General features: G+C 41.1%; 1 protein-coding gene across 11 annotated transcripts in view; it reads right to left on the bottom strand.

Moving 5' to 3' along the window:
- The window catches only part of Sfi1 (SFI1 centrin binding protein), a 77,774-nt gene that overhangs the window by 39,497 nt on the left and 23,117 nt on the right, over positions 1 to 15,160 (bottom strand). For all 11 annotated transcript variants that reach the window (XM_013520410.1, XM_013520407.1, XM_013520408.1 and 8 more), the window contains 4 exons: positions 13,413 to 13,523; positions 11,652 to 11,746; positions 6,740 to 6,857; positions 4,520 to 4,622 (listed from right to left, as the gene is read on the bottom strand). In XM_013520410.1, coding sequence (XP_013375864.1) covers positions 4,520 to 4,622; positions 6,740 to 6,857; positions 11,652 to 11,746; positions 13,413 to 13,523 — 427 coding nt within the window. The remainder of the gene's footprint in view (positions 1 to 4,519; positions 4,623 to 6,739; positions 6,858 to 11,651; positions 11,747 to 13,412; positions 13,524 to 15,160) is intronic.

Raw genomic sequence — 15,160 nt, 5'->3', positions numbered from 1 at the left:
CTAGCATGCATGAGACCCTGGGTTCAATCCCCATATAAGGGAAGGAAAAAAAAAAAGGACAAGAATAAAGAAGATCCTCTCCCACACAGAGAGACTTAAGAATTATATAGGAATAGAAATAATAATAAACAGCTGGCACTTACTATTTCAATATTCTGGGCATTATTCTAAACACATGAAGTGTATCATCACACTAGATCCTTGACAATTTCATGAGGTAGGTACTATCATTATCTACTTAGAGATAACAAATCTGAGGCACAGGGAAGTTAAGTAACTCATTCACAGCACAAGCTAATAAGTGATACAAGTATAACGATCAGCTGGGCATTCTGACTTAAGTGGTTTTTCTTACCTGCTTCACTAAATGGTAAGTAAAACAGTGAAATGTTGGTTGAGAGACAAACAGAACAAGGTAATGGGGAGCCTAGGAACAGATCTGTGGATAGACAATACTTTGACCTATAACGGGGATGAATTACTCATCAGTATAAGAAAAATGAAATGGACTGAGTGGTACATAATGCTGCAGCATCTGATAACCAATATGGAAAATGATCAACTAAGATGGTATTTCAAACAATTCACAAAATTAATCCCAAGATGTATTAAATATTAAATACTGAACTAAAAGACTAAATTAGGCTATACTGAAATTAATGACTTCTGTATTTTTAAAAAAGGCATATCAACAAACTAGGAGAAAGTATTTGCAACCTATGATGCACAGTTTCAGGAAGCAGAAAAAAGTGTCAAATCAGAAAACGCAAAATAACCCACTAGGAAAAGAGGGGCAAGAGATATAAACAAGCTCAAAAGCAGAAAACCAGACAAGTGTATGAACAGATTCTTGGCCTAACTAAGAATCAATGAAATATGAATCAGTGCAGTAATGACTGACCGTGTAATACCTATCAAACTGGTAAAAATGACCAGCTCTGGCAATGCAACATGCTGATGAGGATAAAAGAAATGACACACAGTGATACACGAACTTAATCTGCTCCACAATTTTGAAGAAGACGCCGCGTTCGTGCTGGTGTGGGTGTGGGAAAGACAGCTGCCATCATGTTTGTCACCCAATGTAGAGTTTCCAAACAAGAACAAAATTTTGGCAAATGCTTTTGTTTACACACAAAATTACTCACGAACAAAAGCATTCACCTGGGGAACCACTGCATCAGCACAGCAATTAGCATAGCACTGGAGAGCAACCGGGTAAGGATGAAGAGATGAAAATCCAATGGCCCGGCAGTTTCACTTTTAGCAGCCAGAAAACACTCATACACTTACAAAGATATATTTAAGAATGCTCTCTGCAGCGCTGTTAGTAATGGCAAAAAAGCAGAAGTACCCACCAGTTTACAGACCCACCCAGAGTCCATCAATAGTGAGTAGATAAACTGTGCCTTACTCATACAATCAGCGTAACACACAATTAATAGAGCTCTAGGTTTGATCTCCCACATGGATGGGGGAAACGACTCTGTAACTCCAAAGGGGAAGCTCTCAAAAATACACTGTTGCATTACAAAAAGGCAAGCTGTAAAGTAAACATACATTAATTTACTCTTTAGAGATATGTACCCATACATTTTTCCAAGAAAAAGAATATAGGAGAGTGATCACATCAGGATTCTAGCACTTGGAAGATGGGTTACCGCAAATTCAAGGCCAGCCTGGGCTACACAGCGAGCTCAAGGCCAGCCTGAACTACACAGCAAGACCCTGTCTCAAAAAAAATCTTAAAGAAAAACAAAAAAAGGGGGCTATAGTTCAGTGGCATGGGTGCCTGCCTGGCAAGCGCAAGGTCCTGAGTTTGATTCCTGGTACCAAAAATAAATAAATAAATAAATAAATAAATAAATAAAAGAGGCTTGGCAGTGTCCATTATATTTAAGCCAATTCTGGCCGGGGATATAGCTCAGCGACATAAGCACTTGCCTGGCAAGCCTGAGGTCATGAGTTTGATTCCCGGTACAAAAAAAAATTCTGGAGCAAGTTTTTGTTTTGTTTTGTCTTTTTGAGACAGGGTTTTGCTATGCAGTTCAGGCTGGCCTTGAACTTAACTTTGTAGCCCAGGCTGGCCTTGAACTCACAGGGATCCTACAGCCTCAGCCTCCCAAACACTGGGATTATAGGCATGCACAACCATGCCAGGCTGCAGCAAACATACAAAATGCTAATTTCTTTTAAATCTGGGTGGGGGTATCTGGATACATGTTAATACTCTTAAAAATGTTTTCTATTTTATATCTTTCTACATTTGAAGTACCTAACTTTAATTTTTTGAAATTTTACATATCTCATGATATCTACCTTCATCTACCTAGTTCACAGAGCTGCTGGGAGGTTAAGAAAAAATACTTCAGTGTAAGTGCTTGGAAAACCATACACTACTTAGCAGGTACTCATGATTTGTACAATGAAGTCAATCTTACTTAAAGCCTCATTCCATTTTTGGTCTATGTCAATACTACCTTGATTACTTGCCTTTTTCATTGGATTTGACTCTGAATAATTTTTGGCTATTGATATAAGTTAAATGCAACCTCAAACCATGAAAACCTGTTATCACCAAAAATATTCACTCTAATCTGTTCTTGTAAGCTTGGAAGAAAATGGCAAAAAGGGAATTCAAAAATGTTCTGTTTAATGCAGTATCAGGAGAACGAGTTTAGAGTCTCTCAAAGTGGCTGTCTGAAAGGACAGAACACCCAGCTGTCCATCAGTGACAGAAAATCACTCTCATTATGCTCTTACATTTACGATACTGTCCTACTTCTTCCATCTCCCTTTTGACATTTCAAGTCCGGTAAGAACAATTCAGCAAAGTGATTAAGAGTGATGGCTTTGCAATTTTCAGGCTACTTAAATTATATCCTGGCTCTGACCTTCGCTACCTGTATGATCCTGATTCAAATTATTTAACCATCCTACTTTTCTCAACAATAAAAGGTTAAAAAAAAAGGAATTAAAAAAAGGAATTATAAAAGTCAAATGAGATAATGCATATAAAATATTTTAGCCCAGTGATTAGCACAAGTAAGACCAGGACGATGCCACTGCTAGGCTAGGGGTACAGCCCAGTTAAAGCCCTTGCCTGACATGCATAAGCCCCTAAATCTGATAAACAACACAACAGTACACATACACAATTTCTGTTGGTTTTTTGGGAATTTTTTTTTGTGTTGCTGTTTTTGCAACAGCTATGCCTCTTATTTCCTTGGGACTGCCTTCAGAAGACTTCACGAGTTTAGCAGTCAGCAAGGTTTTTCTTAAAGGGTCAGACAACAAATATTTTAATCTTTACAAGCCATATGGTCTCTGTTGCAACTATGCAACTCTGTGTGCTCTTATAGCCTAAAAGCAGTCCCAGATAATACATAAATGAATGCATATAGTGGCGTCCCAATGAAACTTCATTTACAAAAGCAGAAAGCAAGACAAATTTGGCCTACGGCCAGAGTTTATTGATCTTTGATTCAGATTAATACATATACATTACGTGTGATTTGTAAAATTTTTTCTTATTATTTAGGTGCTGGGGATTGAATCTAGGGCCTACACACATTAAACCCACACTGTCCCATTGAGTTATACTCCTAGCCCCTATACTGTAAATGCTATTTGCATGTAATCTGAATATACCTGCATAGACTATGAAATATGTTGTCAAATTAAAAACATACTACTCCTACACTTAGTAATGGGTACTGCACTATTTTTCTCTTTCACACTGTTCTTTTTTTTTACTGGGGGTACTGGGAATCAAACTCAGGACCTTGTGCTCGCCAAGTAGGCATCTGTGCCACTGAGCTATATCCCTGGCCCTTCTCTCACACTGTTCTATTTTCTGTAACTGACTTGGTAGCCCTGTAAGTACCCAACAGACACAAAAGAAATTGCAAAATTCAGAGACATCAAAGGTCTTAAGACAGTTTTTATCACACCGTAGTTTTGTATAGTTTGTACAGGCATAAAGTCAAAACTATAAGGAAAAAGCAGCAGGGTTCTTGGTCTTAAGTTTCTTTTCAGCCTGCATTATTTTCTGGGTTTTATCTGTTTGCTTGGCAGTACTGGGAATTGAACCCAGGGCACTCTACCACTGACCTACACTCCAGCTTTCTGTTTTTTTGAGACAGGGTTTTGCCAAGTTGTCCTGGTGGGACTGAAACTTGCAATCCTCCTGCTTCAGCCTCCCTCAGTGCTGGCATTATATGTATGCACCAATAGGCTTAGATAATGCCTACATTATTTTCTAATTTGCTGTAGAAAAACAGTAATGAGAAAAGAAGCGCCTACGACCATCTCTTTAAAAAGTTTATAATTAACCCTTTTGGCTCCACAGTTACAGGTTCTCTACAAACCATGGAAATCATATCTAAGACAAATCTCTGTATATTCCTAGTAGCAGCACTTGTCTGTAGAAGACCCGGCTGTCATCCATCCTGCCCCTGTGGGTGGAGGGCTTCGTAACAAGGACAGAGGATGGCAAACCCGAGTCTGGCGGACTCACCTGCAGCTGGATGCTCAAGGCCCTGTGCTGCACGGCTGTGGCATAGAAAGCATGGTTCATGTGGGCCTGTTCCAATTGCTGCCTCCACTTGCTCCACCACACCCTGAAAGAGCAAATCAGACATGGAACAGGTCAGACAAAAAGCCACCCTGAAAAGAGAAGGGCAGTTAGGGCTGTGTCTCAGACCCTCAGCTCAAGTCCCTCTCCCTGGCAGTGCCGTTTGTGGACTGAGATCTATTACCTTTGCCACTAAAAAAAACAATCAAGAACCAGCCCTAGAATTTCCAATGAAGGGATGAACCCTGATGAGATCTAGCTGTAGGCAATGTAAATGTGCTCTGGCTTACACTGTTTATTTTTCTAGAATTACAAGTTACTGCCAACACTTAAAAACCAGGAAGACCAGGGATATAGCTACGCAGCACAGCGCCTGCCTGGCAAACACAAGGTCCCGAGTTGATTCCTGGTACCAAAAAATAAAATAAAATAAAATAAATTCAAAAGATTTGCCGGGCATGATAGTGCATGTTTGTAATCCCAACACTTGGGAAGCTGAGGCAGGAAGACTGCCCTGTGTTTGAGGCTAGCCTGGGCTACACAGTGAGTTCAAGGCCAGCCTGAACTACGTAGAGAGACCCTGTCTCAAAAAGACAAAAAATAAATAAGGAGATTTTATTGATTAATTTGATTGATTAATGTGGGGAAAATATGAAATCTGGGAATTTTATTTATTTTTTTTTTTTTTTTAACTGGGAATCGAACTCAGGCTTTGCACTTGCCATGCAGGCGGTTGGGCCACTGAGCTATATCCCCGGCTAAAATCTGGGAATTTTAGATTTCCAGTCCTGCTGGATCCTTTCTCCTCCTACTGTCCTGGACAGGTTTTCATTTCAGTCTTGGCTTCTTTTCCACTTATTTTCTACTTTGCTGTAGGAAAAGAAAATAAGAGAATCCAACCTCTGTTTTACAAAAATGCCTTGCTTGGCTTGGTCACTCTACTCACAAAGGCTCCTCCCTTCATCCTAGCAGAGAGCACGCTTACTTGTATCACTCACTGCAAAATCTTCAGCTATCTTTCATGATCACTTTTCGTTTTTTTGTTTTTGTTTTTGTTTTTGTTTTTTGTCTTTTTGAGACAGGGTCTCGCTATGCAGTTCAGGCTGACCTTGAGCTCACTTTGTAGCCCAGGCTGCCTCCAACTCCCAATGATCCTCCTGCCTCAGCCTCCCGAGTGCTGGGATTACAGATGTGTGCCACCATGCCCGGTTAGATCTTTAAAAGTAGGTAAATTCAATATGTCCACAATGCTGACGAGATGACGTACTGAGCAGCAGTTAACACAAAGGGTGGGGGAGCCCCAGTTTTGCCAATCACAACTTAGCTGAGCTCAATTTACTCAACATTTCTGAGCCTTACTGTACATCTTAATCTGTATAATAACTGTTCTTGAAGTTTATGGTAAGCATTAAGCCAGCTATTTCACATTAAAAAATTAATACACATAAACTTACAGGGTTTAAAACATAGTAAGTATTCAATCAGTATTAATTATGATTATGTGAGAATTTGAACTTACAGTTGAATAAATTAGTAACAAATGTAGTAATAGGTATTGACTGTGTTCAAAAACACTGTTTTCCCCTGACCCCTCATGGCAGTTAGGGGAACTTCTTCAGAGGGGAGAATATTATAGACAGCTAAGTTCAGTAAAAATATTATAGGCAGTCAGACAGGGCGGGGTCCCTGAGGGAGTCAGTGCCGAAGATGAAAACACATCAAAACCGTGGATTTTCCTAAGGGATAAACAGAGCTTGAGATTTTCCATATAAATAAACCATTAGCTCATTAGCAGTGGGCCACCCTCTCCCACCAAGACTACAGATTATAGACAAAGGTTCCCGTCATCCATATGCCCTTGCTACTTACTATTGGATCAATACTAGCTAAGTGGCTATATCTGTAATCTTATTGGTTGGTTATAATTTGGCCCACATTGTACCCACCCCTTGTGACTTTGCCCTATAAAACTTTCTCAGAGAAGCGGGCACGTCGGCAACCTACTTTCGGGTCCCCTCCTGTCTTTCAGGAGCTACGTCTCTCAGTAAATCTTCCTACTTTAAAAGAAAAAAAAAAATCACTGTTTTAAGATGGGTTAAAGCAGCATAAATCTGCTAAGGTAAATGACAGCCGCTGATCTGCAGGACAACTGAGCACACTTACCGTAAGACACTCTGCTGCCTAAACTCCAGAGCAGTGGTCCGCATCTGAAGTTTGGTCCTACGAACAGCCACGTAGATCAACCACGACTTCCAGGCCAGCCGCATCTTTTGCATTACATCTAGATACACCAAAGAGATGTTTCTTTTAAAGGGGTGGGGGGAGAAGTGTGCAGTAAAAGCTCAAGGGCTCTCTACTCATCCTGCCTTTGAATAACCACATCCCTCTAGTCTTCAAGTGCCCCCTATTGGTAAAATTGTGAAGTGCTACAAAATAAGGGTGCGAAGACCTTGTAAGTAACATTTATAAAGCATGTACCAGACTAAAAAGACCTTCACATGAAAATCAGTTATCTGTAAAAAAAACACTGTGCAGTATTTACAGATAAAACAATGTGAGTGAAAAGGCAGTAGAGAAGTGAGAAGGGACAAGGATGAGACAAGACCGGCAGGGGCGGATCCCAAGCACGCTGCTGAGCCGCCCCAGCTGGCAAGACCACCTTGCTTTAGGGTTTCTACGGGCTGCAGGCAGCATGGGAGGGGCCCTAGGAGGCCCTCGGGCCAGCACTGGAGGCGGTGACCTTTGAGGGTGTGGCTGTACACTTCACCAAGGAGGAACGGGCTTTGCTGGATCCACCCCAAACTTTCAGAATGTGGCTGCCACAGCAAGAAACTCAGGAGACCAGAAATTGAAGATGAGTACAAAAATAGCAGGAAATGTCTAAGAAGTGAAGATGTAGAAAACTACTGTAAACATATACATTATGGGGTCAAATGGAAAATAGCTTTTCTTACTGTTTGCTTATTTTGTTTGGAAAATAGGTTTTTGGACACCAGATACTACTGTGCATATGAAACTTGTTGGTATAATACCAAATGAAAGCATTTCCTATAGAAAGCCCCGGATTGCTCATTCATCACCAGATGTGCCCATCACAGCTAACACGACTCAAATCATATGAGTACTAGAGATCTTATGAGAAGCTGTCTAACTGTAACAAACAGGAAAACCTGCGCTGACTTCCAGTCCTTTCAAAGCATGGCGAAAAAGCCTATGAATACTGTATATGAAAGGACCCACACTGGCCAGAACCCTATGTATGTACACAATGTGGGGTGTTCATCGTACACACGGATTGTTAAAGACATGAATGAACTCATACTGGGGAGAAACCATATGTATGCAAGCGATGTGAGAAAGCTTTCAGCACACAGTGATTATAACATACATGAAAGAAGATACCCTGGGAAGAAACCCTATGTGTATAATCAATGTGGAAATGCTTTCAGCAGACCCAGTAGATGTCAAATACTTCAAAGAGCTCACACAGGAGAGAAACTATGTCTGTAAACAATGTCGAAAAATAGCTTTCAGAACACACAGTTGTCAAAGACATGCATTCACACTGGAGAGAAACCTTACACTGCATATACAGGCAATGTGGGAAAGCTTCCAGCACATGTAATGCTTGTCAAAGACACAAACAAACGCAATAGGGAGAAACCTTACACACGTAAGCAGTGTGGGGGAGCTTTCACCATACACGGTCACCGTCAAATACATGAACGAACTCACCCTGGGGAGAAACCCTACGTATGTAAACAAGTATAAAAGTCCTCAGGATGCACTATGACTGTCAAATACATGAAAGAACACACACTGTAGAAATGCTATGCGTGTAAGTAACGTGGGGATGCACTCACTACACACAGGTATTTTCAAATACAGGAAAGGAAATACACTGGAGAAAAACACTGTGTGCAAGCAGTACGGAAAAGCCTTCTCAGTGAGCATCACACAAATTAAAAAGTCACACAGGAACTAACTGAACGTATAAAGTGACGCGCGCTGACATGAATCAGACTGCAAAGCAGCCCTGTCCCTGCGAGCAGCACAGACATCTTTCGGACCGCACAGGGATCACTACATACATGGAAGATTCACAGTGCAGAGTCTGAAGATAGGTGAGCAACTGGGGAAAGATTTTATTTATTCACTCAAATACATGAAAGTACTCACACAAAAGGATATAGTGCGAAAAACTTCAGTTCGTCCACTTACCTTGAAATACATGAAAGAATTCCCACTAAAGAGAAACCCTATGTAATTAATGTGAGAAAGCATTGTAATTCCTATAACACCACAAAACATACAAATTCACAAAGAGAGTTCCTACAGAGAACATGACGTCTTCATTTTTACATGACCTTTCATAAAACATGGTATTGCATCCCTGAAATCCCACCACTTGGAAGGCTGAGGCAGAAAGATCCCTGCAAATATGAGGCCAGCCTGGGCTATATAGTAAATTCAAGGCGAGCCTGAACTACCCAGTCTCAAAAAGGCAAAAATTAAAACAAAACAAAAAAGATGAACTCCGACACATGCAACAAGTTGAAGGTGTCTCAAGTACATTGTGTTAAGTGAAAGAAGGCATAGTGAAAAAGCTATCTATGATATCATCCCATTTATATGACATCCTAGAAGACAAAAAACTACAGCTGATAGAGAACTAATCCGCAGTCATCAGAGGGCATGTGTGGAGAGACGATGCTAGAAATGGCGGGCATGAGGAAGTTTTACTCCAAATGATAGAACTGTTCTCTCATTTTTGTTTTTGTTTTTGTTTAGTGGTTTTGGGGTTTTTTTTTTTGACATGGTCTTGCTATTCCATGCTGGCCTCAAACTCCCAGCAATCAAACTCCCAGCAATCCTCGTGCCTCAGCCTCCCTCCCAAGTGCTGGGATTACAGGTGTGCACCACCGTACCCAATTTTATTCTCACTCTTGATAGGGGTCAGTTACATGACTATGCGTTTGTTAAGATTTACAAAATGATATGTAAAAAGAATAAGTCTTACTTTATGTAAGTTTACACAAGTAACAAAGTAACGTAAGTTACTTACCAGGTAAATACTGAAACAATGTGTCTGGTGTTATAACTAAGAGGATTGGGTAAGAGCCTCTTATACTCTGGGAATCCCAACAGATCAAAGAAGAACCCACTGTGCTGCGAGAGATCAGTCAAAGCTATACCAGGAAGCTGACATTTAAAATGGGGCCGAAGAGGGTTGGTGATATAGCTCACTGGCACGGTGCCTACCTGGCAAGTGCGAGGTCCTGAGTGCGATTCCTGGCTTTAAAAAAAAGAGAATAAAATAAAAATAAAATGGGCCTGCGCTGGGGATGTAGCTCAGCGGCACAGCAGCGCCTGCCTGCCAAGCACAAGATCCTGAGTTCAATACCCAGTAGCAAAAAATAAATAAATAAATTGGGCCTGTATACTCCTGGTTTGTCTTCAAAGCACATATATCTTTCAATTTTTACTAAAATGGGCTTACCGTACAATGAATGTAATTATTATAGACTACAAAAATGTACTAATGAAATTTTTAAAAAATTGAGAGCCAGGCATGGTGGCACATGCCTGTAATCCCAGCACTTGGGAGGCTGAGGCAGAAGGATCATAAATTTGAGGCCAGCGTGGGCTACATGGTGAGTTCAAGGCCAGCCTGGAACACATAGCCAGACCCTGTCTCAAACGAAAAAAAAAAAAAAAGCAACAAAAAATCTTCAAAAATTAAAAAGTAAGCCAGGCATGGTGGCGCACGCCTATAATCCCAGCACTTGGGAGTCTGAGGCAGGAAGACTGTTGCAAGTTCGAGACCAGCCTGGGCTACAAAGTGAGCTCAAGGCCAGCCTGAACTGCACAGTGAGACCCTGTCTCAAAAAGACAGAAAAAAAAAATTTGAAAGTAAGGGCTGGGGATATAGTTCCGTGGCACAGTGACTGCCCAGCGAGTAGGAGGTCGTGAGTTTGATTCCTGATACCAAAAAAATAAAAAATAAAAATAAAATGGGCCTGAAGAAGAAACAGCAGGAGCAAAGATGGAAAGGCAAAGAAGTACATGTCCACTGTGGCAAGGGGAGAGGGTGCAGGGCAGGACAGAAGGTGAAGACTTTGCATACCCTATGAAGGAACCTCAACTGTATAAGCAAAGAGGAGCCCAATAAACTTTTATGCAAAGGAGTGACATGATCACATCTATGTCTTAGCACTCTTGCACCTATGTGTATGATAAGAGGGAGAAAATATGAGTAACTGCAGGGAGATGACTGAAGAGGCACACATACCACTCTGGCGAAAAAGATGAAGATTACTCTCAGGTAGCGGCAAAGAAAAGATTACAAGTGACGGCTCAGAGGGCTGTCTTATAAAAATTAGATAACCCATGATCTGAAGCATGAGAAACAGACAAGCCAGGCCTAAGTACACCTTCTCACTTAGGAAAAGTAGGAGAAAGCAAGTCTCCATGGTTACGGGAGTTGGTAAGCTGTATTTGAGACACTGAGTGGTTCCTGGATGCCTGCCCGACGTTCACGTGGAATGCAAGCTTTCTGATTATTTTGAAACTCCAGGCCTTTTTCCCTTGGACTTGCCGCTTCGATGTCCAGACTCAACTCATGAAGAAACTAGACAACAACTAAAGTGAAACTGGCCGCAGGATCATCAGGGGTAACCCGAGCAAAGCAGAGTAGAAATGCGCATGGTGGCTCTGCTCGAGAGTCTCTCTGCGACTTGGCACAAGGCAGCTAGACAGACAGCAGCCCCAGGTGCCACGGGAGAGACAGAACCAGCACACTGCACCGGCAGGCCAGAAACAGGCAGTTCACATAAACTACAGTTAAATGAGCCTTAAATGCCAAAACCATGCCATATGGGAGAACCACAGGGATCTGACCACACAGGAGTCCTCAACTGAAGACCACACATTCTGAAAACATGAAAGGGAACCAAACATGTCTTCGCTTTGCCCTGGTGTTATCCTTTCTCACGCAAGGTGTGTTTGTCCTTTGAAAAAGCTCCCGTTACAGTCATTTGGGCATTTTTTGTAGATGCGCGCTTCCTTTTCTCACCATGATCCTTGGCTTTTCTATACTTGTTCCTCATTTCCCACTGCTGCTGCACATAGGCCTTCCAACTCTGAAACACCAGGCTGTACCAGTAGTATCTGAGGAGCCAAAAAAGCAAACGGCATTTCTTTAAGACAACAAAGCAACTCCTGATCCAGCATACCCAGTTCGTTCTTCACTCTCAAGAAGCTAACACACAAGCTTTTGACACAAAAAGCCCCATCAGCACCTAAGGTAAAATTTCTTTTCGGACCATCACAGTGAGACCTATTCTCTCTGAAGGAGAGTCATCCTTCATATCTTAAAGTGTCAGACTTTTCAAAGAGCACCTTCACTTTCGGCACCCACAAGGACACAACATTTGGAAGATGACTCATCTCTTAACCACTCGAGTCACCCCTGCTACGCAAAGCATGACTTCTCCTTTGCAGCGAACGACATCCAGTGGTACCTTTTCCTTTTCCTTCTCCTTGATACAGATACCATATACTTTAATGTGTCTGTTTTTAACCTGAAATAGCCATAAATCAGAACTCTTGCCCCAAAGTACCTAAACTGACTATAATAAGAAAAAAATACCACTGTAAAGACAAAGCATATATACATTTTATTTTTTAAAAGAAGAGCTAGACTTTAATCCCAACACTCAGGGAAGCTCATACTGGAGGACCATCGAGCTCATTTCTTGGTGACAGCAAGACCCTATCTCAAAATACAATATTTTTAAAATAGCTGGGGATGTAGATTGGTACAAGACCCTGGGGTTCAATTCCTGGTACCAAAAAAAAAAATCTAAAATATATATTTGATATAACTTTCAATATTTTTGTTGTTTTGCTATGTTTTTTGACACAGTCCTCATTATATAGTTCAGGCAGGCCTCGAACTCTCAGTAATCTTCCTGCGTCAGTGAAGTGATGGGATTACAGGCATGTGCCACCATGCCCAGGCAATTTGCAGTTTTTTACCCTGCTTCCATCCCTAGGGATATGAACGTCAAGAACCCAGTTCATTTGTTTTTTCTTCAATTTAACACAAATCTTATGACTCACTCTACCACTCAGCAACTCCTGACCCCTCTCTCTTTTTTCACCGTTCTTTATTGGGTATATATTTTCTCCCAAAAATCAACATAAATTAGAACTTATTCTTTTAAAAATAGTATACTTTCAGGCAAGTGTGGTGGCGCACACCTGTAATCCCAGCACTCGGGAGGCTCTGGTAGCAGGATCACCTCTAATTTGAAGCCAGCCTCCACTACACAATGAGTTCAAAACCAGCCAGAACTACATAGAGAGACTGTGTCTCAGAAAACAAAGCACAGTCTCAGAATTAGAAATTACACAGAAGTGAGAATCAGTAAGAAAAGTCCCATTCAAAACATTAGCATGACCAACACGTAACAGTTGTCTGAATGAGAGGGGTATGCATGCATGCCTGAGTTTAATTAAGACTTTGAATTTGCTTACTCTAAATAGGATTTGAAAAAAACTGGAAGTGATACAAAAAACTGCTTCTCCTGATCAGAAATATGTCAAAAAGTAATGTGAGCCATGGTGGGCATGGTGGCACGTGCCTGTAATCCCACCACCTGAGAAGCTGAGACAGGAGGATCACTGCAAGTTCAACAGCAGCCTAGGTTACATAGTGAGTTCAAGGCCAATCTGAACTACATAGTAAACTCTGTCTCAAACAAACAAAAAAAAATCAATGTGCGAATTTGTAAAATCTGTGCAATACCGAAGTAAAGTGACAAAATCTGACCTGTAGTGACAGTCAGCTCGAACACAGAGTTTCCACTCTCGATGAGAAACCCACCATTCTTCTTTCCAGCCTTCAAAGGTCTTCCGTAGTATTCTCTGCTCATAATAAAACCTGAAGTAACGGAATAAAATGGAGCTAAATATGACAAATACCTATTTCCAAATCAGTTTCACACTGCCCTTGTTTGTCAATGAAACGTTAACTCCAAAATATTATTAAAAATAGACATATTTAACTTTTTCAGGTCAAAAACTTAGACCTGCTTAGACAGAGACAGTGGCATATGTCTATAATCCCAACATTCTGGGAAGCTGAGGAAGGAGAATCTCAAATTCAAGCTCAGCTTGGGGCAACTTTGGTGACTTAGAAAGACCCTGTCTTATAATTTTGAAAAGTTTAAAAAGCAGGAGAGATGTAACTCAGTGCAAAGGCCCTGGGTTGAATCTCTAGTACAGTAAAACAAGCAAACAAATACATAAAAAACTTAGAACTACTTAAATTATAAATGAGGCTGAAAAAATTTATGCTATAGATTTTTGCGGGGAGGGGTTCTTTTTGAGACAGGGTCTCACTATGCAGTTCAAGGTTGGCCTTGAACTCACTTTGTAGCCCAGGCTGGCCACTTCAGCAATCCTCCTACCTCAGCCTCCTGAGTGCTGGGGATATAGGCATGTACCACAATGCCTGGCTTATGCTACAGATTTCACCAATTGAAAATGCTATCTTGGGCCAGGGATATAGCTCAGCGGCATAAATGCCTCCCTGGCCAGCGCAAGGTCATGAGTTCGATTCCCAGTACCAAAAAAAAAAAAAAAAATGCTATCTTACTTTCCAAGTACCATAATTAAACTAAGAATTATTATTTTCAACTTTTTTAATTCATCAAACTAAAAAAAATTATTATTAGAAAGTGGTAGTTATTTTTCATTTATGTAACAGGGGATTAAAGTTACAAGATAAGCAAATGCCAAGATCACAAATACTATTTTAGCTAAAATCCCACTAGGGGAATTATAACAGCAGCAAAAAACAGGTAAGAGAAAATAAAGGATGGAAAAAAGCTACAAGAAAGAAAACAAAAGAGCAGTGCCAGTGTTGATGCTAAGAAAGCACTATGAAGGTGACTGGTAATTCCAGAATACTAAGCCGGGTGTGGTGGTACATGCCAGGTATGACGTATTGCCAGCACTTGGGAGGCTGAAGCAGGAAGACTGCTGTGAGATCAAGGCCAGCTTGGGCTATCTAACAAGTTCAATGCCAGTCTGAACTACATGGGAGACCCTGTACCTCCTCCAAAAATATATACTGGTCCTGTCAAGTTCAAGTCCAGTCTGAATTACATAATGAGACCTTGGCTCAAATAATAAATAAAAAAATACTGCTCCTGTCAATTACCTCCAATTTCTTTTCCTGGTTCTGCATGTTATACCCATTCAGTTCTTTAAAAATAGCTGACATAGCCATTCATAAGGAAATTCACCTATAGTTCATAATTTTTAAAAAAGAGCAAAACATCACAGCCAGGCATGGTGGCACACCCTTGTAATCCCAGCATTTGGGAGACTGAGTCAGGAGGATCATTCTGAGTTCGAGACAAAGTGAGCTCAAGGCCAGCCTGAGCTCTATAGCGAGACGCTGTCTCAAAAATCCAATAACTAAGGGGCTGGGGATTTAGCTCAGCGGCAAAAGCGCCTGCCTGGCAAGCGCAAGGTCATGAGTTCGGTTCCCAGTACCGGAGAAAAACCAAA

Source organism: Chinchilla lanigera, unplaced genomic scaffold (assembly GCF_000276665.1).
Source record: "Chinchilla lanigera isolate Chin_1 unplaced genomic scaffold, ChiLan1.0 scaffold00054, whole genome shotgun sequence".
Lineage (NCBI taxonomy): Eukaryota > Metazoa > Chordata > Mammalia > Rodentia > Chinchillidae > Chinchilla > Chinchilla lanigera.
Note: the sequence above shows the minus strand (reverse complement) of the source record. Positions and strands in the feature narration are given on the sequence as shown.